The sequence below is a fragment of the Melanerpes formicivorus genome, unplaced genomic scaffold (genome assembly GCF_026170545.1).
Source record: "Melanerpes formicivorus ecotype bairdi unplaced genomic scaffold, bMelFor1.0.p_v2 SCAF_30, whole genome shotgun sequence".
Classification (NCBI taxonomy): domain Eukaryota; kingdom Metazoa; phylum Chordata; class Aves; order Piciformes; family Picidae; genus Melanerpes; species Melanerpes formicivorus.
This window is the reverse complement of record NW_027142382.1, coordinates 503,995-528,420: the sequence shown is the minus strand read 5'-3', so window position 1 is coordinate 528,420 and position 24,426 is coordinate 503,995. Positions and strand designations below refer to the sequence as shown.

Genomic DNA, 24,426 nt, shown 5'->3' with positions numbered 1-24,426 from the left:
AATATCTAGTGGAGAACTATCAGTCTCACAAGGATTAACTACACAACTACAGCTACAACAGGGCTGCACCTTGTCTTTAGGCTGTGTGGGCAGCCAAGAAGTGAATGGTCCAGGTCCTGAAAGCACACACACAGATGCAGGTATTATGAAGATTCCTGAGGGGTGGAGGAAATTCTTAGCCATCAGGCCAGTATCTGATCAGCTATGTTCTCTTTTGCAGCATTTCTGGTTAGCCTACAATTTATTTATACAGGAATCCCCCATGCAACTGCTGTGTATTTAACATAAAACTGCAGTCATGAGAGTCATAACTCAGCTAGTGGTGCAATGTTGGGTAATGATTGGTGGAAAATCCACAGTAATAGAAGGCAATAAATGATCATGTTAGTGCAGGGAAAACAACCCTTTTCTTTTCAAACACAAAGGAACATGTGCAAATCCTCACAGACAGTAGCAAAACCTTCACACTTGTTGTCTGGCAGCTGGAACTATGTATAACTGTGGTGGGTTTCCCAAAAACAAACAGTTGCTGTGACCCTGAGTACAAAATATGTAGCTTTTGAGGGTGGTACAAGTCCTTAACAAGTCAGGCCTCTTCTAGTTCAGTGAATGACCTCCTAGTGCCTTTCAAAAAATAAATATTTCATCAAAATCAATACTGAGGTACAAAAAATTTTGGTACCTTTCCCATTATTGACTAAACTCTTTTTAGAGTTTAAGGCAATGAAACATTTATTACTTCTTCAAACTTTTTTTTTTCCTCCTGAAAAACTCTTACTCCAGTTTTCCTGTCCTGTCCTTTGCTGATTTCACTTTGCTTCAGGCAGTTTATATTTCAAAGAGGCTGTGATGTCAGTAGTACATCAAGATTTGTCCTACTTAAATTTATTCTATCTATTTTACTAGCTCTTCTAAAACAACAATCACTTAAAAGGTTGCAGTACTGGATCTGCATATTCATTGTTCTCATTCATCAAGGAACTCAGGCCTCCTGCTCCTACAGAGGAGAAGGATTAGGCATGCAAATAATTGAAAGCTGATTTCCAATTCTGGAAACACAGCTCCACTTCTCTCTCATTGAGGCTGATGGTAACATTGAAACATAGTTAAAGACCTTTTCCAGATGGAGACATTTCGCTGGATCAGAGCTGTTGCATCCAGCGCTTTGTCCTTGGTATTGTTTTTATTCTTTGTCTGTCCTAAAAGCCAAAGAAACAACAAACCAACCCTCGGTGGAAATTCAATAACTTCTTGTCCTTCAGCTAAAAGATGGGAAAAGCACAAGAGGAAATACAGCACAGATAATGAATAGAGAGACATCTTTTTTATTTACAGATATTTAGCCATTTTAAATCATGTTTTGATTGTGAGTAACACAGTGAGAAACTGTTCTGTAATTATTATTATTTTGTGAGACTTTTAAGCTGTCAGATGGCAATGTGCATGGATAGTTTTGTTTAGCTGCAAAATCAAGGTGCCCTGTAGTCACAGCTCAGAAAGACTTCTTGTGCTATCTGCTCTGATTTTTATACCTCACTTCTTAATACTCAGCATAAGTAGACAGAAATCACTCAGAGCCCAGTATCTGAAGGGGGCCTGTAAGAAAGCTGGGGAGGGACTTTTTAGGGTGTCAGATAGTGGTAGGACTAGGGGGAATGGAAAAAGCCTAGAACTGGGTAGATTCAGATTGGATGTTAGGAAGAAGTTCTTCCCCATGAGTGTGGTGAGACACTGGAACAGGTTGCCCAGGGAGATGGTGGAAGCCTCATCCCTGGAGGTTTTTAAGGCCAGGATGGATGTGTCTCTGAGCAACATGATCTAATGTGAGGTGTCACTGCCCATGGCAGGGGGTTTGGAACTGGATGATCTTTGAGGTCACTTCCAACCCTAACAATTCTATGATTCTATGTCTGGGAGAATTGCTGGGTGGTAGGAAGTGCTACCAGACATAGACATGATCAGCAACTCCCAGAATCACACAGAATCAGAGAATGTTACAGGCTGGAAGGGACCTCGAAAGATCATCCAGTCCAACCCCCCTGCTAGAGCAGGATCACCTCCACCAGATCACACAGGAATGCATCCAGGCAGGTTTTGAAAAACTCCAGAGAGGGAGATTCCACAACATCCCAGGGCAGCCTGTTCCTGCTCCTTGGGCCCCTAGTAGCCCATGACCCCTGTGCATGACCCCTGTGCTGGGCAAGCCATGCAGCATGTCCTATGCCAGCAGCCACTGAACAGGGTTTTCTGGCAACAGCTTCCTTTGAGCTACTAAAAAGCCCAGTGGACAATCAAATCACTTTTATTCCCACTATTTGAATGCAATTTTCTATTATTTAATTATGGTAAGGATGAAGAAAGATGTCATTAGGCACTGGTCAACTGCTCCTTCTACTGATGAAAATAAGGAGAAATTAAGCTGTTTTCTCTTGATCCCAATTCATAGTCTTAGTAACTGCTGGAGTAAACAATCTCTTTAGATGTAGTCATGATCCAGTCAATATGTAGGCATGCTATTGCATCCCTAAACCTTCCTCCCTAACTCCCACTTGTTTCCTACATGTTTGAAAATGTTATCAGTGTACAAACAAGACCTGATCAGGCCCCAAAGAGACTGAGAATCCTGATCAACAGTCCACTATGTAGAATTTATTCTGGAGGAGCTAAGTAAACATCACTTGATTGATTTAAAATGATTAATCATGGCATGGAATAGCAATGTGCTCATCAAAAATTGTTTCTAACTGGCAGTTAAGTTCTGGAGTTTTAACTACTTTTGGGGTGTTTTACAGAAACACTGCGCATTGGACTCACCAGGAACAGCAGAAACAGAATTAAGATGGTGAAGAAGGCCAATGGCATCCTGGCCTGCATCGGAAGTAGTGTGGCCAGCAGAAGCAGGGAAGTCATTCTGCCCCTGGACTCAGCACTGGTTAGGCCACACCTTGAGTACTGTGTCCAGTTCTGGGCCCCTCAGTTTAAGAAATACATTGAGACACTTGAATGTGTCCAGAGAAGAGCAACAAAGCTGGTGAGGGGTCTGGAGCACAGCCCTGTGAGGAGAGGCTGAGGGAGCTGGGGATTCATAGCCTGGAGAAGAGGAGGCTCAGGGGAGACCTTTTTGCTCTCTACAACTACCTGAAAGAAGGCTGTAGCCAGGTGGGGGTTGGTCTCTCCTCCCAGGCAACCTGTGACAGAACAAGAGGACACAGTCTCAGGCTGTGCCAGGAGAGGTTTAGGCTTGAGGTGAGGAGAAAATTCTTCGGAGAAAATTCTTCAGAGAAAGAGTAAGTGGCCGTTGGAATGTGCTGCCCAGGGAGGTGGTGGAGTCACCATTGCTGGAGGTGTTCAAAAAAGGATTGGATGTGGCACTTGAAGCCATGGTTTAGTTGTCATGAGGTGTTAGGTATTAGGTGATAGGTTGGACTTGATGATGTCTGAGGTCTTTTCCATCCTGGTTGACTCTATGATTCTAAGATTCTTTTCAAACTAAAATGATCACTCGGGAAAACAAGCACTTTGGCTCAAAACTCAATCTGATTATCACAGTTAATCTGCAAGAGATATGTGGTACCAAAAAAATTAAATAAAATACAAGTCCCACCAAGCAGTCTGGAAATCACAATGATTACAGGGATTTCACATATTCATCCACCTACTCATATTTTGCTTTCAGAACAGCCTGTGAACTTCATGCATTCTAAAAATGAACCACCTTACTCACTGTTCTGTTCCTCCATCAGAGAGAGAGAAAAAAATCAAGCCACACTTAAGCCAATTATTCATATTACTGATTAAATCCTGAAAAGTAGAAAATGGCTCAGAGCTTGGCAGTCTCTGCTGCACCCTAATATGAATGTGTATATCAACATCTCGGTTAGGTGTCAGTGTGCATGCTTCCTGGAGCAGTTTCAGATTACCTCTGTCTGAGAGCATGAACTAGGCGGAGCAGCGGAGGGAGCTGGGGTTGCTCAGCCTGGAGAAGAGAATGCTCCAGGGAGACCTGAAGGGGGCTACAAGAAATCCAGGAAGGAATTTTTCACAAGAGTTTGCAGTGACAGCATCATAGAATTGTTAGGGTTGGAAGGGACTTCAAGGATCATCTGATTCCAACCCATCTGCCATAGGCAGGGACACTTTCCACTAGATCAGGTTGCCCAGAGCCACATCCAGCCTGGCCTTAAAAACTTTCAGGGGTGGGCCTTCTACCAACTCTTTGGGCCACCTCTTCGGGCCACCTCTTCCTGTGAGGAGGGGAGATTTCAGCTGGATATTAGGAAGAAATTCTTTACAGTGTGGGTGGTGAGACACTGGAACAGGTTGCCCAGGGAAGTTGTGGATGCCCCCTCCCGGGAGGTATTCAGCTCCAGGTTGGATGAGGCCTTGTGTGACCTGGTCTAGTGAAAGTTGTCCCTGCCTATGGCAGGGGGGTTGGAACTAGATGATCTTTAAGGTCCCTTCCAAGCTAAACCATTCTGTGAATCTACAAATCTGTTAAATACATGCAATTGCAGGACTGTGGATTTTTAGATTGGTTTCAGTGTGTCAAGAACCCCAGAAGGTTTCTAAATGTCACCTGCTTAAAGCTGACATCAAGGGAACAGCTGAGAGGGAGCTGCCCTTGGCTGCCATCCCAGTTAAGGACTCAGTTTTTGCCCAAACTGCTTCAGTATTTAGGTCCTATTACTGGAATGTTATCACAGTATCACAGTATCACCAAGGTTGGAAGAGACCTCAAAGGTCATCAAGTCCAATCTGTCGCCACAGACCCCATGACTAGACCATGGCACCAAGTGCCACATCCAATCCCCTCTTGAACACCTCCAGGGACGATGACTCCACCACCTCCCTGGGCAGCACATTCCAATGACGAACAAATCTCTCAGTGAAGAACTTTCTCCTCACCTGGTGGTTCAGAGCGGAAGATCCCAGACTGCTGATGTGACTCCACGTGAATTACCTACTCTTCTTGGGAGCATGGTGACTCACTTGTCTTTGAAGTTCCAGAATTAATCCTCAGAGTCCCTGAATTTGCCCTAAAACTGCCACCTTGCACTGTATATTGGGCATGAATTAAGGGCAGGCTGTGGGTCCCACTGCTGTGAAGCCTAAACACAAAGGGGTGGTGAAGACAACCCTCGTAGTTGAGAAGGTGGTGTGAGGGAGTTCACATCTTGCCTGCTGGTTGCTTCCTATGGCATCTACATTCTCTTGCCATTCTCCACAAGACTGCAGCCAACGCAAAGAGAGAGGGGCACTCATAACCTGTGGTCTCTGCCAGGGTGCTGCAACCATGCAGTATAGAATCATGGAATTGTCAGGGCTGAAAGAGACCTCAAGGATCATTTAGTTCCAACCCCATTGCCATGGGCAGGGACACTTCACACTAGAGCAGGTTGCTCAGAGACACATCCAGCCTAGCCTTAAAAACCTCCAGGGATGAGGCTTCTACCACCTCCCTGGGCAACCTGTTCCAGTGTCTCACCACCCTCATGGGGAAGAACTTCTTCCTAACATCCAATCTGAATCTACCCATTTCTATTTTTGTTCCACTCCCCCTAGTCCTATCATTACCTGACACCCTAAAAAGTCCCTCCCCAGCTTTCTTGTAGGCCCTCTTCAGATACTGGAAGGCCACAATAAGATCTCCTCAGAGCCTTCTCTTCTGCAGACTGAACAGCCCCAACTCCCTCAGTCTGTCCTCATAGGAGAGGAGCTCCAGCCCTCTCTTCATCCTCATGGCCCTTCTCTGGACATGCTCCAGCATGTCCAGATCCTTCCTGTATCACCTCAGGTGCTTGGTTTTTAGGGGAAGCATTAGATGTAATGGATAACCAAGATGAGAATCTTTGTACTGCCTCATGGCTGGAGGGAGAGAGTGGAGCTGGCACATGTGGCTTACCATGTTACCACATGAAAGAGCAGAATTTTGCCTTCCAGGGTTGGCTTTGTGCTCCCAGAGAACTTCCAGGCGCATTGACAGGAGCGATGGGATGAGGCCCAGAAGATTTACTAGTGTTGGTGTGTTCATAGCTAGGCTTTCATTTACATGCAGCTGTAGACACAACAAACAGAATGATTACATTAAGCAACCAGGGTTAAAAGACCCTGACTCTTTTCACTTCTACTAGGATAAGGAGCATAGTATTATAAATAAATAAATAAATAACAGAGCAACATTGCCCACACATATTAAGAAACTATTTGTCTCTTTTGAGTCATTTAAGCACCTAGGGTGTGCCTGCAACAAAACAGACAGTGAATACAAAGAAACATGAAGCAAAGATGATGACTGGATGAGATCCAAAGTGCCAGGCTGCTACCTGACTGATTCAGACACAAGTCACCAACAGAATACTGGTGTCCTTGGTTGCCCAACTACTGCCAAGGGGGCAAAAGACTCTTCCAGTATCTGGTAGAAAAGTAGCTACACAAAGACAAAGTGTAATCTCAGCAGACATCCTAATGGCCAAAGAGAGGGTCCAGGTTTATAGCTAGTGGCAAGCATCTACTGTCATATATCTGTGCACAAGGGGTAAGTGTACTCTCTTAGTCTGATTTAGGCTGATGTCTGTGCACAGCTTGTTTTGTGAGTAAACAAAGGGCTTCTCTTTGTCATACTGCCAAGTGAGCACCTTTAATTAGAAATGGACTTAGCTTTCCTGAGAAATATATGCAGTCAACAAGCATCTTTTTGTTTAAACACTCTAACCATATGGTGCTTTTCAGCAGAGGCAAAACGTGATTAAGAAAGCTCCTGTGCTCAGAAAACACAAGTTATGCTTTAAACCTTTAATCAATCAAAAGCTTCAGATTTAGAGCAGTGCTTACCATATTCATATAGAAGTGAGGGGTTTATATATTGCTACACAATCATTCACAATTGTCTGTCTTTTCACAGAATCACAGGATGGTAGAGGTTGGGAGGGACCTCCAGAGATCATCGAGTCCAACCTCCCCCTGCTTTAGCGGGGGAGTTGGACTTAGATGATCTCCAAGGGTCCCTTCCAACCCTTCCCATTCTGTGACTCTGTAATATAGCACATTAAATACTAAGGCCCTGCCTTTATCTAGGAGCAGCAGTTTGTTCTTGTCATGATGTAAGGTATATACATAAACCTATAAGATACTACCATGAATCCTAGCAAACACCTAATGTGTGGACTTTACCCTAACTCTTATTTAGCTCATCCCTCTGTATAGTGTTTCTTCTGGACCATAGATGCATGACTGCAGTACAGGTTAGGAGGTGATCTGCTGGAAAGCAGCCCTGTGGAGAAGGACCTGGGAGACTTGGTGGACAAGTTATCCATGGGTCAGCAATGTGCCCTTGTGGCCAAGTTCAGTGGGATCCTGGGGTGCATTAAGAGGAGTGTGTCCAGAAGATCAAGGGAGGTTCTCCTCCCCCTCTACTCTGCCCTGGTGAGGCCTCACCTGGAATATTATGTCCAGGTCTGGGCTCCTCGGTTCAACAGGGACAGGAATCTGCTGGAGAGAGTGCAAAGGAGAACTACCAGGATGATGAAGGGACTGGAGCACTGCCTGATGAGGAGAGCCTGAGAGCCCTGGGGCTGGTAAGTCTGGAGAGGAGAAGACTGAGAGGGGACTTAATAAATGTTTATAAACATCTGAAGGCTGGGTGTTAAGAGGGAGGGAGTAGCCTCTTCTCTGTGGCACCCTGTGATAGGACAAAGGGTAATGGATACAAACTACAGCACAGGAGGTTCCACATCAACATGAGGAGGAACTTCTTCACTGTGAGGGTCACAGAGCACTGGAACAGGCTCCCCAGAGAGCCTGTTGTGGAGTCTCCTTCTCTGGAGACTTTTGTACCCATCTGTATGCATTTCTGTGCAACTTGTGCTAGATTTTATGGTCCTGCTCTAGCAGGGGGATTGGACTCGATGATCTTTGAAGATTCCTTCCAGCTCCTAACATCCTATGATCCTGTGACTGTCAGTCCAGAGAAAGGATTAGGTCTATAAGTTTGGATAAGGAGTGTATGCTCTGAAGAGAGTATCTTCAAAGAATGACACTGTCTAACATCTAAGTCTGTCAGGCTGTATCTCACCACAGTAAAAGGGTGAGGGGACAGACAGAGAACCCCCAGCTTCTTGTTCCTGTTCTGCAACAAGAATGCTTTTACTGACATTGAATCTAGACTCAAAGTGATGGACTAGATAAGCAAACCTGAAATAACCAACCAACAATGGTTAGCAGCCTTCTGGACTAATATGCAATGTTTGCACTCTTTTCAAGGAGAGAGCAAGAGACTGGAATTTTGGAGATGCCTGTGAAAAGATGGTAGCTCAGTGCAAGGACCTGGAGCACAGGGCCTACAAGGAGCATCTGAGGGAGATGGGGTTGTTCAGTCTGCAGGAGAGAAGGCTGAGGGGAAACCTCATCGCTCTCTACAACTACCTGAAAGGAACTTGGAGCGAGGAGGCAGCAGCCTTTTCTCCTTGGAGGCAAGCAAGAAGACTAGAGGAAATTGTTACAATCTGCACCAGGGGAGGTTTAGGCTGGATATTGGGAGATATTTCTTCATTGAAAGGGTTCTCAAGCATCGGAATGGTCTGCCCATGTTAGAGGTTGGAATGGATCTCCAGAGATCATTGAGTCCAATCCCCCTACCAAAAGCAGGATCACCTAGGGTAGTCTGCACAGGAATGCATCCAGACAGATTTTGAAAGTCTCCAGAGAAGGAGACTCCATAACCTCTCTGGGCAGCCTGTTCCAGTGCTCTGCCACCCTCACTGTAAAGAAGTTTCTCCTGATGTTTTTCCTTGTCTTACTACTGTGCACCACCAGAAAGAGATTGGGTCCCTCTAATTGACACCCATCCCTCAGATATTTATAGACATTGATGAGATCTCCTCTCAGTCTTCTCTTCTCAAGACTAAACAGCCCCAGGTCTCTCAGTCTCTCTTCATAGGGGAGATGCTCAAGTCCCCTAATCATCCTCATGGCTCTCCACTGGACTCTCTCCAGCAGATCCCTGTCTCTCTTGAGCTGGGGAGCCCAAAACTGAGCACAAAACTCCAGGTGTGGTCTCACCAGGGCAGAGCAGAGAGGTAGAAGAACCTCCCTAGACCTGCTGAACCCACTTTTCTTGCTGCACCCCATTTGCATTCTTGGCCACAAGGGCACCTTGCTGTCCCATGGAGAACTTGCTGTCCACCAGCATCCCAAGGTCTTTCTCTGTGGAGCTGTTCTCCAGCAGGGCAACTCCTAACCCGTACTGATGCCTGCTGTTATTCCTCCCCAGGTGCAGGACCCTGCACTTGTCCTTCTTGAACTTCATGAGGTTTGACTTCACCCAGCTCTCCAACCTGTCCAGATCTCATTTCAGTGCTGGGTCAGGGGTTGGACTGGATGACCTTTGTGGCCTCTTCCAACTGAATGTTTTCTGTGATTTCAAGCAACACAAGAATAAGAACCCATGTCTTATGCACTGCAAAACCTCTACCTTCAAAGTAAAAGAAAAGCAAGAGGCATGGAACTTACTTAGATCCCTTTTCTTCACTATGGGACATCAATTCACTTCACAGTCTAGGCAGTATCCAAGATTAAATATCCATAGAGAGAAAGAAATTACCTACTTATACTTTAATGGCTGCTTTGTGGGTATGGACTGTTAGGCCCATGTGCAACCTTGGTAGCTGAACTTCATGACTTTTAGGTGAATGTTTGTAATCTCTGCGCAATTTCTGTAAGCCAGAACTACCACACCTTTTGGGCTTTTCTTGTGTGATGAAAGAGCTGATTCTCTTTCCTCATATATGTTTAGAACCATACATTTACTGTAAAGCAGTTTGGCAGTGCTGATCTGCAGCATGTAAATGAACTGCTCGTATGCTGATCCTATCTTTGTTTCTCTTGTAAGGTAGCACAGCTCTGACTCATGTGCTTGCAGAAATATTTAAATCAGGATTTCAACATTTTCTTTTTGACAGTACCATGCCATGTGCTGCTGTGATTGTTTCAACAGATGCTGCTCCGAAAGGCGAGTGGCAGTAAGTGATTTTATTTGTCCTTCCAATGAAGCTGTAACAAAATCTTTCAGTAATTTCAGTCACTCAAGGATGTTCTGTAAACTAGGATCATCCTGCTGTCAGGACCTTCACCCTGTTTGTTATATTGATCTCTTACTGTGTTCCACTGCTTTCTGGTAATTCTGGTATGTTTTTCTCTACCTTTTCTACATGCTTATCTCACACAACAAATAATAAAACCCTGCCTGCATATTCCAATATGCAAATCATTTGCACATCAGCTGGGACTCAGTATTTCACATACTCATGAATAAACAAATAATCTATTTCAAGACTGGCAATTAAAAGCTTTCAGCACTATTATAATATGCTTAATTTAATTAATCTGAATTCTATTTAACATTGCTTGGCAAACCTCGCATAGTTTATGTGTGCTTGTTGGTGGAGTATCAGCAGTCAAAATAGATGGTATCAATCAAAGGAATGATTGCGTGATCCGAAACCTGTTGTGGGTATAACAACACCTCACAGAATCACAGAAACATTCAGGTTGGAAAAGACCCTCAGGATCACCAAGTACAACCAATAACCCTACTCTACAAGGTTCACCCCTAAACCATATCTTCAAGAACCATATCCAAATGACCTTCAAACACATCCAGGGCTGGTGACTCAACCACCTCCCTGGGCAGCACATTCCAATGCCTCACAACTCTTGCAGTGAGGTTTTTTTTCCCCTAATGTCCAGTCTAAACCTACCCAGTTGCAACCTGAGGCCATTCCCTCTTGTTCTATCACTAATCACCTGTGAAAAGAGACTAGCACCAGCTTCTTCACAACATCTTTTCATGCAGTTGTAGAGAGAAATGAGGTCTCCCCTCAGACTCCTCCTTTCCAAACTAACCCTCCCCAGTTCCCTCAGTTGCTCCTCATAAGATTTATTCTCCAGGCCCCTCCCCAGCTTTGTTGCCCTCCTCTGCACTGGCTCCAGCACCTCCACATCTCTTCTGTATTGAGGTGCCCCAAACTGAACACGGTACTCAAGGTGTGGTCTCATCAGAGCTGAGTGCAGGAGGACAATCACCTCCCTGCTCCTGCTGGGCACATAATTTCTAACCCAAGCCAGGATGCCATTGGTTTCTTGGCCAGCTGGGCACACTGCTTGCTCATAATTCAGTTACTTGTTGATTAGAACCCCCAGGTCCCTTTCTGCTAGACAGCTTTCCAGCCACACTTCCCCAAGCCTGTTGTGTTGCTTGGGGTTGTTGTGACCCAAGTGCAGGACCTGGTCTCAGTCTCATTAAAGGTTATCCCCTCACAACTCCTCAGTCTGAAGTGCACCAGTGTTCAAATTTCCCATTATTCTTTAAAACAAAAAAACCTCAGAGAATATCTGATGTCTTCAGTTTTGTACTCTGAGCGCTCCAGACTCTTTTCTTCTTTATAAAGCAGTTTCTTCTTCTAAGTCAGTTCAGAGTGGCACAACTGTTTATGAAGCAGCACAGTGGGTGCTGTGTAGAGTGCTGACTAACCCATCCTGTTGCCAAAACAAACAGAAGCAATGGCTTTAGAGCTCGGGTGGGGTGGGGGGAGCACTTGCTCTAGAAAGTCACAACTGATCATGACAGTCATCCTGTCTGCAAGCCCTTTCCTACTTGCACAAGTGTATCTTGAAGGATGGAGATTTCCCGAGCAACCTGCTCCCATGTGTGGCCCTTTTCTTTTGTCAGAGTGGGATTTCCTGTTTCAGTTTGTACTCAGTGTTTCACTCTGTCACTGGGCACCCCTGAAAAGGGTCTGATTCCATGGCTTTAATACTCCCTGCATCAGGTATTTGTGCCTGAGCTCTCCAAGAAGAGCAGCCCCAGATCACCCACCTTCTTCCATCTGACAGAAGCTCCAATACTTTAACCATCTTTGTAGCCTATGACAAGTCTCCCTGTGGTATGTCTGTGTCATTCTCATGCTGGCAATGCCAGCACTGGAACCAGCACTCAAGTATCTTACCAGGGCTGACAAGAGATGCAGAGTTGCCTCCCTTGACTTGCTGGTGATGTTTTGCTTGATAAAGTTCAAGGGGCTGTTGGCCTTCTTTGTTCCAATTGCTGCCTCTACCCATCAGGACCCCCAAGATATTTTCTGCAAAGCTACTTGTTAGTGGGGTAGTCCCAGCGCATGAGGTTGTTCCTCCTACAGACAGGACTTGGCACTTTCTGTTGCTGAACTTACTAACGTTCCTGCCAGCCCATTTCTCCAGCCTGTTGAGCTCCTTCTGGACAGCACAGAAAAAATCATTCCAGCAACACTCCTGTGGCATTTCTGAAACTTTAAAGGGCTGATACTCCTTTGCATGCCCTTATCTCCAGGACTGCAGAGTACTGCTTCCATAAATGCCAGTCAGTTCCAACAGCTACAGATATATAGGTTATGGCTTGGATGCTGAGATGATAGTAAGAAGCTTGTTTGTACAGTGTTCCAGTAATAGACTAGACATTGTATTAACTTTAATTGAACCAAAAATCTTTATACATATATATTGATGATACTAATTAGATTAATAAGGATCTAATGTCAGAATATTCCAGCTTGAAGAATCATGACATTTGAGCATACTCTTGTGCAGCACGGCTAAGGGCTAGGCTGTAATGTGAAACAAAGACACTGAAGTCTCAGGAGCAGAGGGAGAAATCTGATGTTGAGTAATAACATATTACCTAAGGGCTCTGTGCTGTGATGATATTTAGATGACTTATTTTTGGGGGGTGTAGGGGGAGGGATGACTGTGAGTTGTTTCTGACTCACACAACTGGTTTTGATATAGAGGAGTAAAGACTTTGTAAAGAATATGGATGAAGTCTACATCTTTGATGTAATTACACAGCACTACATGTACAGAAGACTACTGGGAGGAATAAGAGAGAATATAGCAGGGACACGCCGCACATGGACCTTCAATACATACACATAGCTCTGTGCTTCTCATCTAAAATAATAGCAATACCTCATGTTCTTGGCTAGTGCCCCCAGCAATGTTTTCTACTGCATGAATATGTCTTCCCCCAGCTCATAATGACTGTTTAATCGCTTGCAACTACCAGATCATGTTCTAAGAGCAAAAAAGTGTTTGGCAAGCTGGCCCCACCATGCAATGCTGTTGGAGACCCTGGGATCTGTAATATGATCATGCTCCTTCTTGTTGTTTTACCTTTGTTTTCCTGCTTTTTCCCAAATATGGTGGGCCTTGCGGTGATGCAATTTCTAATCCAGCCCTTAGAACTGAAGAAGACTCCTGAGCAGGTTAGAGCATGTGTCTGTGACACTTATAGGGTGCTCTGTTGCTTAATATGCATCCGTGTATATCAATCATAGAATCAACCAGGTTGGAAAAGACCTCAGAGATCATCAAGCCCAACCTATCACCTAATACCTCATGACAACTAAACCATGGCTGCCACTGCCACGTCCAAGCTTTTTTTGAACACCTCCAGGGACAGTGACTCCACCACCCCCCTGGGCAGCCCATTCCAATGGCCAACAACTCTCTCTGTGAAGAACTTTCTCCTCACCTTGGGCCTAAACTTGGTGCAGCTTGAGACTGTGTCCTCTTGTTCTGGTGCTGGTTGCCTGGGAGAAGAGACCAACCCCCAACGCCTTATATCAAAACCATTGTGAAAATGTGTTTGAAAGACAAGGTGCCAGAAGAAACGGACAGCTGACATCGGTTTATGTATGGTATTTTAATACCAAATTAATACATTTCTCAAGTAAGAATTTATAAATTTGGCAATTTATAGAAAAAAATAAATCACAGCTTCACAAAAAAGCTAACTTTCAACGTTTTGTCCCCTCCCCCCAACACGCAGTTTACAGTAAACTTTATCTATGTTGGTAGAAAGTTAACAGTGGTGTGAAATCCTTAAAAAATATTTGCAACAGCAATTGAAAATAAAATAATGATTTCTTTTTTTGTTGGTTTTTCTTTTTCTTTTACTCAGTGAAAAAGTAATAGGAATTGTGTTTGTCAGAAAAAGATAAATCAGAAAAGCAGCAAAAAAATCCCTCTTCTACCTAGCTGTGCGCTACCTTGCCTCACTGGCAGAGGCACCACTTCAGCATCAATCGTTCCCAGGTTCAGTACTTCAGTGTTTTTTGGCAAGAAGTCATACTCAGAAGCGTGGTGTCTGAGATGTGTGCTGCCCTTACCCTGTGTGCTCCAAAGGCTGCTGTCACTCCAGTTCCTTGGGGTAAAGTGGTACCACCGGCAGTTTTGCATAAAGATGAAGAGCATAAAGATTGGATTTCTGTGGGTTTGTGTCCATTTTCCACTCATTCTTCACCTCTCCAAGACAAACTGGAAACCCCAGAAATGTTACTAGTCACACCTCACATTTGTGTATTTACAGGAGATACAGGATTTAAGGATAGTTTCACGTGTATAGAAAAATCTCCTCTCTTTGAGTTACATATGCAACCAGAGGACGAAAAACATTCCTTCTCTAACTTCTTAAAAGTCACATTTTCAAAGGACATTGCACTTGAATAATAAAAAGGCAATTAATATGGATTTGATATTAAATATTGTTCAGACCTGAACTTCTGTGCAATCCATTGCTTCAGACACACACATTGAACAACTTGTTTTTTGTTTGTTTTAAAACTAAGCCTACAAAGTTTAACAAAGAAAACACAAACTTTGTAAAGACAAAAATCTCTTCAGAACAAACACAGACAAAACCACCGTTCCCTTTAACTCCTAGTGCATTTAAACACAGCTTTGAAACTCTCCACCTTGTTCCCACATTGAGCCTCACTGTCTATAGTGATCTAATAACGCTATACAAACCCACATTTGCTGTGACCTAACCGATAAGGCTGTTATTTGTCACGGTGTTGGTACAAACAGGAAAGTTAAAGATTATTGTCTCACTCCGTTACCTATGGAGGACAAAAAGTTTCAAAGCAAATGCAACTCAGCAGTCTCACTCCTGGCCTGCAAAATTCCAGTGGCCTGTTTCAGTTGCTAAGAGCTTACTCTTCCAAGCCAAGGGTTTGGGTTGTCCCAGCCTATTTTGTAATAACTTGCTGTTAAAAGTATGGACATGGAAACTGAAAAAGAAATGTTGGTCCCTGAGATATACTAAATGAGATAAAAAACTAAAGTACTGATGTTTGGAGTGGACCCTCTTTAAGGAAAACTAAGTTAGCCTCAACTTTCAAAAATTTAACAAATAGTCAATAAAATATTCTTAAACAGGATGACAAAATATATGCAGGATTAGCCAAGAAAAGTGCATTGTACAGAGCAGTTTCAAGAGTCACCAGTTGCTGAGGATCAAAAATCTGTCTCTGCATCAAATTTGTCTTTCCAAACTAACACAAAAGTACAACATGAAACATGGCCTTACCCAGAACATCTATTTACTCCTATCTCTAAAGGTATAGCTACAGGACTCAGTATCTTAAATACTTATAATGGGCAAACTGACTACTCAGGCCAGAAGCCAACCCAAACTTTTCAACTTTGTAACTGACCGTTTCAACAGTACTCTGTGGACCACAGCAGCAACCTCTCCATTGCCAAACCAGCAGCGATGTCTGTTGCTGAGAATGTATTTTGAGCTCGTGAGACTTGTACCATTGGAGGTGTTTCAGGTTAGTGGTCACTACATTAAAACATCTTTGGCAATCATAGACATATGAAAGGTAATTCACAGGAGCTGGAAGAATTGCAAGATGTTTACAAAGTTTTGTAGTGCATTGTTAACTGTCTGTAGTGTGTTGCATAAAGTACCAAGAGCCAGAAAAGGATGGCTAAATATCTGACATCACCTCAGAAATTGCAGGGTTTTCTATAGCCCAATTTTCTCAAACAAACCAGGAGCTTGTGAAATTTTAGAGGGTGATGTGAGATAGTCCACGCAAAGGCCTCCAGAGTGCTTAGAGTTGAAGGAGAAAGGAGGAGAGTAATGGAGGGCTGAAGACTTAAGTATCAGTGTACCACTGGGGGGTTACTCAGGGACCGGCAACAGATGGATTCATGAATGGATTTAGTCACACAAGTAGTATAATCACATTGGTGCTGGAATCTCTTCAGACAGTAAAACAAAACAAAACAAAAACATTCAGCTGCATCCAGGGAGTCCACTAAGTAGTCTCATTTACCAGAACCTTAAATAAGAAAGAACATACATTAGAAACATAGAATTTACTCTATAACATCAATAACATTCTATAACACAGCTGAGCTGGATGAGGAATTCAGTATAACTATCTTTGTTTTCAATGAATGCAATTATAAATTAGGTGTATCTTGCAGTATCAGACAAGACAGCACCTCAGTGTGTTGGATGTGCATATGTAGGAGAGAGGAGACCACACTATGAAGATGGGTAAATTTTTAACAAGAATTGAAGAAAAGTACTCTAAGCATTTTTTTTTCTGACTTCAGCCTTCAAATCTTCATGAAATACCATTGCAACTAACTTGCAGAACTGCAGAGTGATCCCTAAAGTAAATGAGCATGCAGCTTGGCAGTGACTGTCACAACATGAGAAAATAGGAAGGAAAACCAGAATTTAAAAAGCAACCCCAAGGGCACTGAAGCAGGAAGAACTTAAGATTACTACCACTATCAACATCATCCTCTGTGAGAATAACTTTGTACTCCAGATGTCACATAAGGTCCTGTATACAGTCACTCCCCACTTATATATTGCTTGAGGGCTGCCAGTTTAAGCACTAAATAGCATTTCTTTAAATCTGAGTCTAATGAAATGTATTGTCATTTTCAGTTAACTCTCATCCACCAAAAATGTATAGCTACAGACCGCTGAAATCTCAGAAATATCCCTTCCAAAAGCACTGCGAAAAACTTAACAGACTTTTAGCATGAGGATTCCAGCTGCTACACACAATTTGCTCTAATAGTGAAATAACAGAAAATATTTCACCCCTGGGAGAGAAAAATGAAAACCATAAAAGCAGGCACAAGTAATTGACCCCAATTTGATGAAATGATGAAATAACATCATGAAATAGAGTATTGCTCTTCATAGTCAGTCATCAGGTACTGCATGAAAAGACAGTCAGTCTAGCAGGTCTGTAAATGGATTTTTGCTGCATTAGTGTTCTCTATTCTACCACAGCAGATTTTTTCCTTCACATTTCAGCAGCTATAAAATCATGGCCCTACAGAGGCACATTCAACAGCAGCACTGTTGCCATGCAAGACTTAGTGCTGTTTCAGCACATGAAGGATGAATTCAATCCACAGTAGATTCAGTCCTCAAACCTACCACATCGATAACTGCATTGCAGCTCTGGTGTTTCATTAAAATTTAAAACGCAACAGAATCATTAACAGAGTTTCTGAACTGAATTAGAAGGAAAGTCAGGTCAGCTAGTTCTGGCTTTCAAAAACAAAATTATATTTACCAGAATAAATGTCTGAGCCCTGCTGCAATCAGCAACACAAACTCCATACATTGTGTTCTACCTTAACAGAGTTCAGAAAAACAACTGCTATGTGTCATCAGTGATGCAATTTCTTTTTAGGGATTAATTCCTTTTAAAGCAAGTGACAGCTGGAAATTTCTTGCAACTTCTCCTGTCCCCAGTCTTATCATATAAATAATAATTCAATATATTGGAATATGAAGTCAATCTATTAGTATATACATTAACTATATCTGTTTTTATAGCAACAATAGTTACTTGAAAACAAGGGTAAAAATGGGGTCTGAAGGCCAGAATGGATTAAGCTGAATACATTTTACACTTATGAGTCAGAAAGGCATTGAGAAGATTAGGGATGGGAGAAAAAGAATAATCTTTGTTTTTTTAATGAGTTCCAGCAGTGCAAGTGTAGGTATTTCTGTGCAGGTTAATGATTAGTTGATTTTTTAAAAAAAAACAATAAACCCAGAATTTTAGTTGCTTATCTGCCCACTTAACACTGATCTTTGGATTATTTTAGATATCCTCCATGTGGTGAATAACCTGCCCTGAAATTAACATTCAGGTTTCTTAGTTCAGCTTGTTAAAAATTTACCCACTTATTCATAGCTGGTTTTGTTTTATTCTTCATAATCAACATTGCTCTCATTCAGAGATACATTTCAGAGTTAGTAAATCAATGTCAATCCATTTGTTCAGTTTGATTTTTTGCCTAGCATTTTGTTTATTCTGATTTTACTTCTACAAGCTCAGTCTCTCCCATGCAAGGAAAACAATCATTGAATAGTTAAGTCAGGCTGAATGGCTAGACAGAAAATGCAAACATTATCGCAGCAGCATGCAAGAGTCCTCAACTATCTGTTTAAGTAACATCCCCCCACCCATCCCACCAAATCCAAAACAGAGAAAGAGAACTAAACCACCACCCTCAAAAAGCTTACTAAGCAGCAACTATGGCTATACTGTAAAGTATTTTCTTTGGAAGGAAGCTATGAAACAAGACAGCAAAGAACAAATGATATCACCACAGAAACTTCTCTCTCTTGCCATAAGAATACCTTAATGAAATGGCTTACTTCTGGCATAAGTAACTAACAGTCATCCACACCAAGAACTTTCTTTTAAAATAAAACATACATTAATAAGTTGAAGATGCATCTTCATTGCATATGCACACAGTCCCTTTCTGCAGTTTTGCAGACAGGCCTTTAAGGGTCTCTTCTCTTTATACTAAATGAATTCACCTATCCATCAAGAGCAAAGCACAAAAAGAATATTCTAGAGATTTAGTAGATGAAGATTTCTGACAACACAATAGAGGACCAGAAAAATGAAAGGAGTGCACGAAGCCTTTCGTGCATAGAAGAAAAGTCTTCACCTTATTTAAACAAGACCCTCAAAATAATGTTTAGCATTATGAGAAGAAATGCAGGATAAAGGATGGAACCTTATTCTAACTGCAATGCACACTGTACTGCAGGCAATGCAAAACTCTGCTAGGCTGCTCCAGCCTGTATCCCTTTTATAAACTGTGTGCAGTCTGCACAAGCTCGACAAAGGGAGAGGTCAAAGTTTCATGTGCACTCACAACTACGAATTTCATGGCACATGAGGAAGGCATTCACATGATTCCCTTTGGTACCATATGCCTAATTCACGCCCTCAAACACTCGTGTGCATGAACAACAAAAAGCATCAGTCATTTTTGCTAAAAATAAACAGATGGAGTACAAAATAACCCAACACTTAAACTAGTGTAGACAGCTTTTAAAGTGATCTAGTTCAAAGAACAACTAACCTGAGGCGTACTTTGCTCCGATAAACATTATCATGCTACTCATAATAAAAAACCCCAAAGGCAGACTAGAGAAGATACTAGGGTCACCTGATGTCATCCAGGGGAGGGTGTTTCCAGTCAAGCAAATCAAAAAAGAAATATATAGATATAAATTGCAATATATTTGTTTAAAATCATTTGAACAGCAAAAAGTAAACAAAGACAGTGACATTTGCAGAAGAAGTCAAAGAAATTATGCATAACCCCCACGGCAATTCAGAAAAAGACTCCGAATGTAAGAGTTCAAGTCTGAATTTCACTGTTAGCACTACCCAGGTTGAGCCCATTTCTAGCATTCTTCAATCTGAAGTACTCCTAGTAGGCAAAAGACAAAGTTTCAAACCAGCAACTAAGGAAAATAACATTTCTCCCCTCAGCGTTAAACTAGATAGTCACTGAGGGTAAGTCCTGATGAACACATCTCTTTTCATAGGAGCTGAAGAACAAGATCTAGTTTTGTTTTCTGCAAGGCAGCACTTTCTATCCTTCAAAAGCAAATAATGATACCTGAGACACTCATCAAGCAGTTGGGATTTTAGAATACATAACAGACAGTTTAGATGTAAAGCTACTAAATCATAATGGACAATACTGAAGTGAATCATGTTACTCACACTAAGTTACTCATTCCCCTTCCAAGTAGCCTTGACAGAATTGTTTGCATGATCGTGTTATTAAACAGAATACTTAAATGAACATATAGGATGGTAAAAAGAAAACTCTAGCTTTACCTTTCAATAAAGAGAGTTCATGCAGCTTGAGGGCTGCAACTGTGGATTGTGAGGGGAGCTCACATTTTGAGGATTCTTTACTTAACACTTTTAATTCCAATAGTTTTTCTGGTGAAAGGGAAATGGAAGTGAAGATAAAGCCCAAAAATGATGTGTTGAGGATGATTCAGGACTAAAAACTTACCCTGACATAGTGCTGAAATATAAATTCAAATTCTAGATCATAGAAGACTGTGGGTTTTATTTATTCAAACCTGACAGATGAAAAAGCCCTCTACTTCAAAAGAAAGATCTTGCTCAGTCCTTCAAAAGTCTTTGTATAGTCTCTGTGTGTGAACAATAGGTCTATGCAATCCTTCACTTTATGATAACTTCTTTCTCTTAGCCCTTGTGGCTGAACAATTTTGATGTGACTATCAATCCCTTCTTCCTACACAGCCAACAATAAAGCAAAGACACAGCAAGAAAAACAATAGGATGAAACTTTTTTCCTTGGCAACATGAAGTTTTAGTATAAGAAAGTTTCTGAAGTCCCTGCACTGCTTTAGAAACTCTTCTTTTCTAGGTAAGTTTTTTCTTTTGTAAAGCAATGCTATTCTGCAAAACCTGCAGTTAGTCTTGACTTCATGTCCTTTGCTTTTAGAGCCCTACAATATACTGCTTGTGCCCTCCTTTCAAGAGGAAGACCTACATTTCTATTCTCCTGCTTTGTCTCCACAGCAGTTTTCAAAACAACTGCTATTCTGCAAAATGTGAAGTTAGTCTTGACTTCATGTCCTCTGCTTTTAGACCCCCAAAAGTTACTGCTTGTGCCCTCCTGTCAAGAGGAAGACCTACCTGTCTATTTTTCTGCTTTGTTTCCACAACAGCTTTCAGTAATAATTTAAAAATCATTGGATTAGGTCAGAGATGGTATTTACAGAAAAGGCCACTGAACTCAAGATTAACTACCTAGGCTCAGTGGCTAATTAATAACACTTGACCTGCATTAATTTCTCATTTACCATTTGAAGAACCTTCAGAGGTCTCCCAGCCCATAGATTTCATCACAGCTTTTTTCCATCTGGCATAACGAAATTCGCTTTCTGAAATGGAGAAATCAGCAAAAAGAAAAACCTCTCAATATGAATACAACTACAAACACAACTATTTCAGAAGCAAAGACTACAATATTAGCTTGCCACTTTTTTTTTTTTTTTGCACAGTATAATTTATCTGTACATGACAAGTACTATAAAATGCATATTGGAAAACCCCAAAACAACTACTAAGCAAAACCCCCAAATCAAAATAAAATAACCAAACCCCTCAGAGTCATGCACACTAAGGAGAAACAAACCTTGTTCACCAACAAGATTTACATGTAGGACAAAATAAAGAAATTGTTATTCATGCAGAAGCCCTTCTGTGTTGAAAATACCGAATAGAATAGAATAGAATAGAATAGAATAGAATAGAATAGAATAGAATAGAATAGAATAGAATAGAATAATAGAATAGAAGAATAGAATAGAATAGAATAGAATAGAATAGAATAGAATAGAATAGAATAGAATAGAATAGAATAGAATAGAATAGAATAGAATAGAATAGAATAGAATAATAGAATAGAATAGAATAGAATAGAATAGAATAGAATAGAATAGAATAGAATAGAATAGAATAGACCAGGTTGGAAGAGACCTTCAAGATCATCGTGTCCAACCCATCAACCAATCCAACCCACCTAATCAACTAGCCCATGGCACCAAGCACCCCATCAAGTCTCCTCCTGAACACCTCCAATGATGGTGACTCCACCACCTCTTTGGGCAGCCCATTCCAATGGGCAATCACTCTCTCTGTATAGAACTTCTTCCTAACATCCAACCTAAACCTCCCCTGGTGCAGCCTGAGACTGTGTCCTCTTGTTCTGGCACTGGCTGCCTGAGAGAAGAGACCAACCTCCGCCTGTCTACAACCTCCCTTCAAGTAGTCGTAGAGAGCAATAAGGTCACCCCTGAGCCTCCTCTTCTCCAAGGGATTATGAAGAAGGGATTATAACATCAAAATGGTAAGACAAAATTCTGTACCAAAAATTAAGGAATAATTGAGAAGACAAAAATGCATTTGTCTCTCATATGGACTAATTAGGACAAGTCCATTTCTAGAAGCACTTAGGAACTGATGAAAAGGAGATAACAAAAAAAAAACAAAACCAAAACCACCAAAAAATTAATGCAGGATTTTTAAACCCAAAAGAAGTCTCCCAAAACCAGTCAGTTTGTCCTTGCTATATCTGTGAAAACTCACAAATGCACAGGAGCTTGAGGAGACATCTTTCCAGTAAAAACCTGTTGAGGTTTCTTTAATTGTACTTTCTGTAAATCAAAAGCTACTAACTCTTAATGCCCAGTGCCAAGTCTATTTCAAAAAGAAGAAATTAAAAAATTCTACCACATTCCCCTATGGAGTTTTGTTGTTTTAATCATTTAATCATTCCTTACTGGTTAGTAACGGGACAAAATTAACCAAGTGAAACACACTTTTCTCTAAAGCAAATGCTACAAAGGTGATCTTCAGCATTTGTGAAGGTATTTATATATATTTGGCTACTTTTGTATCAATATGTTAGTCTGCAACAAAGTAAAACAAATCCTGATCTGTTAGGCACAATATATGAAGTTTCAACTTGTTAGATAATATGAGAGTTTTACCCTCTGGGTTGATCTGTGGTTCGAATCGTTCACATGTCACTGCTGTCAAATCTCCAGGATTCAGACTCCAAATTCCAACTCCTTCTGCAGCTCCCGCTGCCATAGCAGCTCCCAGAGCTGTTGTTTCAGGCATTGAGGGCTTTACTGAGGTAAATCAGAGAAGGCCATGATGATTTTTAACAAAGTCACCTTGACAGCATCAGAACTAAAGAGTTATACATGTATCTGGAAATCTATATTTTCCACAACTGCTATGTGCTTCCTTTAAGTTTACCAACTGCAGACCTCATTTTATTGTCATTAACATTGTTATGAGGTTAACTTCAGCAATGAGTTGTTCAAGTATTTGAAATATCTTAGATCACTACTTCCTTCAAGACTGAATCATGCAACTGCCCATTTTCACAGCACTGGCAGGGTTAGAGAACTCTACCATCAGTTTCATAACAGTATGCCTGACAATAAAATACTTTGTTTTCTCCTTCCCTCCTTAAAGCAGTGATTACTGGATGAATTATCAGTCTTGTTCCTGTGCCCTAGATATTGTGTTATCAAAAGAATTTATACTTAGAAAAGGCATCTTAAAGGAAGCTAAATACCTATCTTCTTTGCCTTATAGACACTATAGAAGACCATCCCACTCCCAAATGTCAATTTGTTCACTTAACTCTAGAACTGCCTGCTTCCCTGCTCCAGAGGGCCCTTTAAAGCCTGATTTTATTGATCATATCCTTTCACCTTCTAACTATGTATCTGCACTGACGGCATGAGCCTTAATTTGTTATTGAAGGCAAGGTCTGGTATCTCTAGAGTTACAAACTTACCACTGAAGTCTCACCTATATGCATAAGAGGCAACAATATTTCTCAAAACAATTTTCTAGAGGCTGCACATTAGGCTAGATTGCTACATTCATACAGCAAATTGTAAATCTTCAGTATAGATGGAGATGTAACACATAGTTTACAATAGGCAGCAACTTGAGATCTACTGCAAGTGTTAAAACATATCTTCAGAAACATGCATTCTTCTCACTGGTGCTGAAATGCTCCAGGTTTCAAGTAAGGTCTTTAAAGAGCTTTAGCATATTGAACACATTCTTCAATAGCTAAAACCCCATTTTCATTATTCTAGGGGACTTCTGTGCCATATGATCCTTTCTAAAATGACTGCATTGTTGTCAGATCAGAACAGTGGATTGTAAACTTCTATTTGCCTCAGAGAGAAACAGCTCCATTTGAGTTTGCATATCATATTATATATGCCAAGAAAAGTGGTTGCAGGTTCCCCCCACTTTTGTTGTAATCTCTATTCCCTTCTTCATTGCTGCTGTGGGAGGAAACAGAATGGACATGTTTTGTGGGTCTTCAGTTACACTGTAAATGAAATAAAAAGTTTGTGGAGGCAAAGGAAACAGAAAAAAAAGGGTATTTGCTATTCACTGAAATGCAAGAGCAAATTGTGAATGATGGAGGTACAAAGGTCTGATTTATCACTGAGTAAGACTCTGAGGGCCAACTGTTGCAGGAGGAGTGTTAATTTAATAGAATTATAGAATTGTCAGGATTGGAGGGGACCTCAGGGGTCATCTAGTTCCAACCTCCCTGCCATGGGCAGGGACACATTCCACTAGATCAGGTTGCTCAGAGCCACATCCAGCCTGGCCTTAAAAACTTCCAGGGATGAGGCTTCCACCACATCTTTGGGCAACC

The 24,426-nt window shown here is 41.6% G+C and overlaps 1 protein-coding gene across 3 annotated transcripts in view; it reads right to left on the bottom strand.

The window, feature by feature from the left end:
- Nucleotides 1-13,713: 13,713 nt before the first annotated feature.
- The window catches only part of GK (glycerol kinase), a 45,026-nt gene continuing 34,313 nt past the window's right edge, over nucleotides 13,714-24,426 (bottom strand). For 2 of the 3 annotated variants that reach the window (XM_068155038.1, XM_068155039.1), the window contains 4 exons: nucleotides 22,715-22,858; nucleotides 21,023-21,103; nucleotides 19,249-19,335; nucleotides 13,714-16,163 (listed from right to left, as the gene is read on the bottom strand). In XM_068155038.1, coding sequence (XP_068011139.1) covers nucleotides 16,150-16,163; nucleotides 19,249-19,335; nucleotides 21,023-21,103; nucleotides 22,715-22,858 — 326 coding nt within the window. In that variant the 3' untranslated portion in view covers nucleotides 13,714-16,149. The remainder of the gene's footprint in view (nucleotides 16,164-19,248; nucleotides 19,336-21,022; nucleotides 21,104-22,714; nucleotides 22,859-24,426) is intronic. The other variant, XM_068155040.1, reaches the window with a different exon arrangement.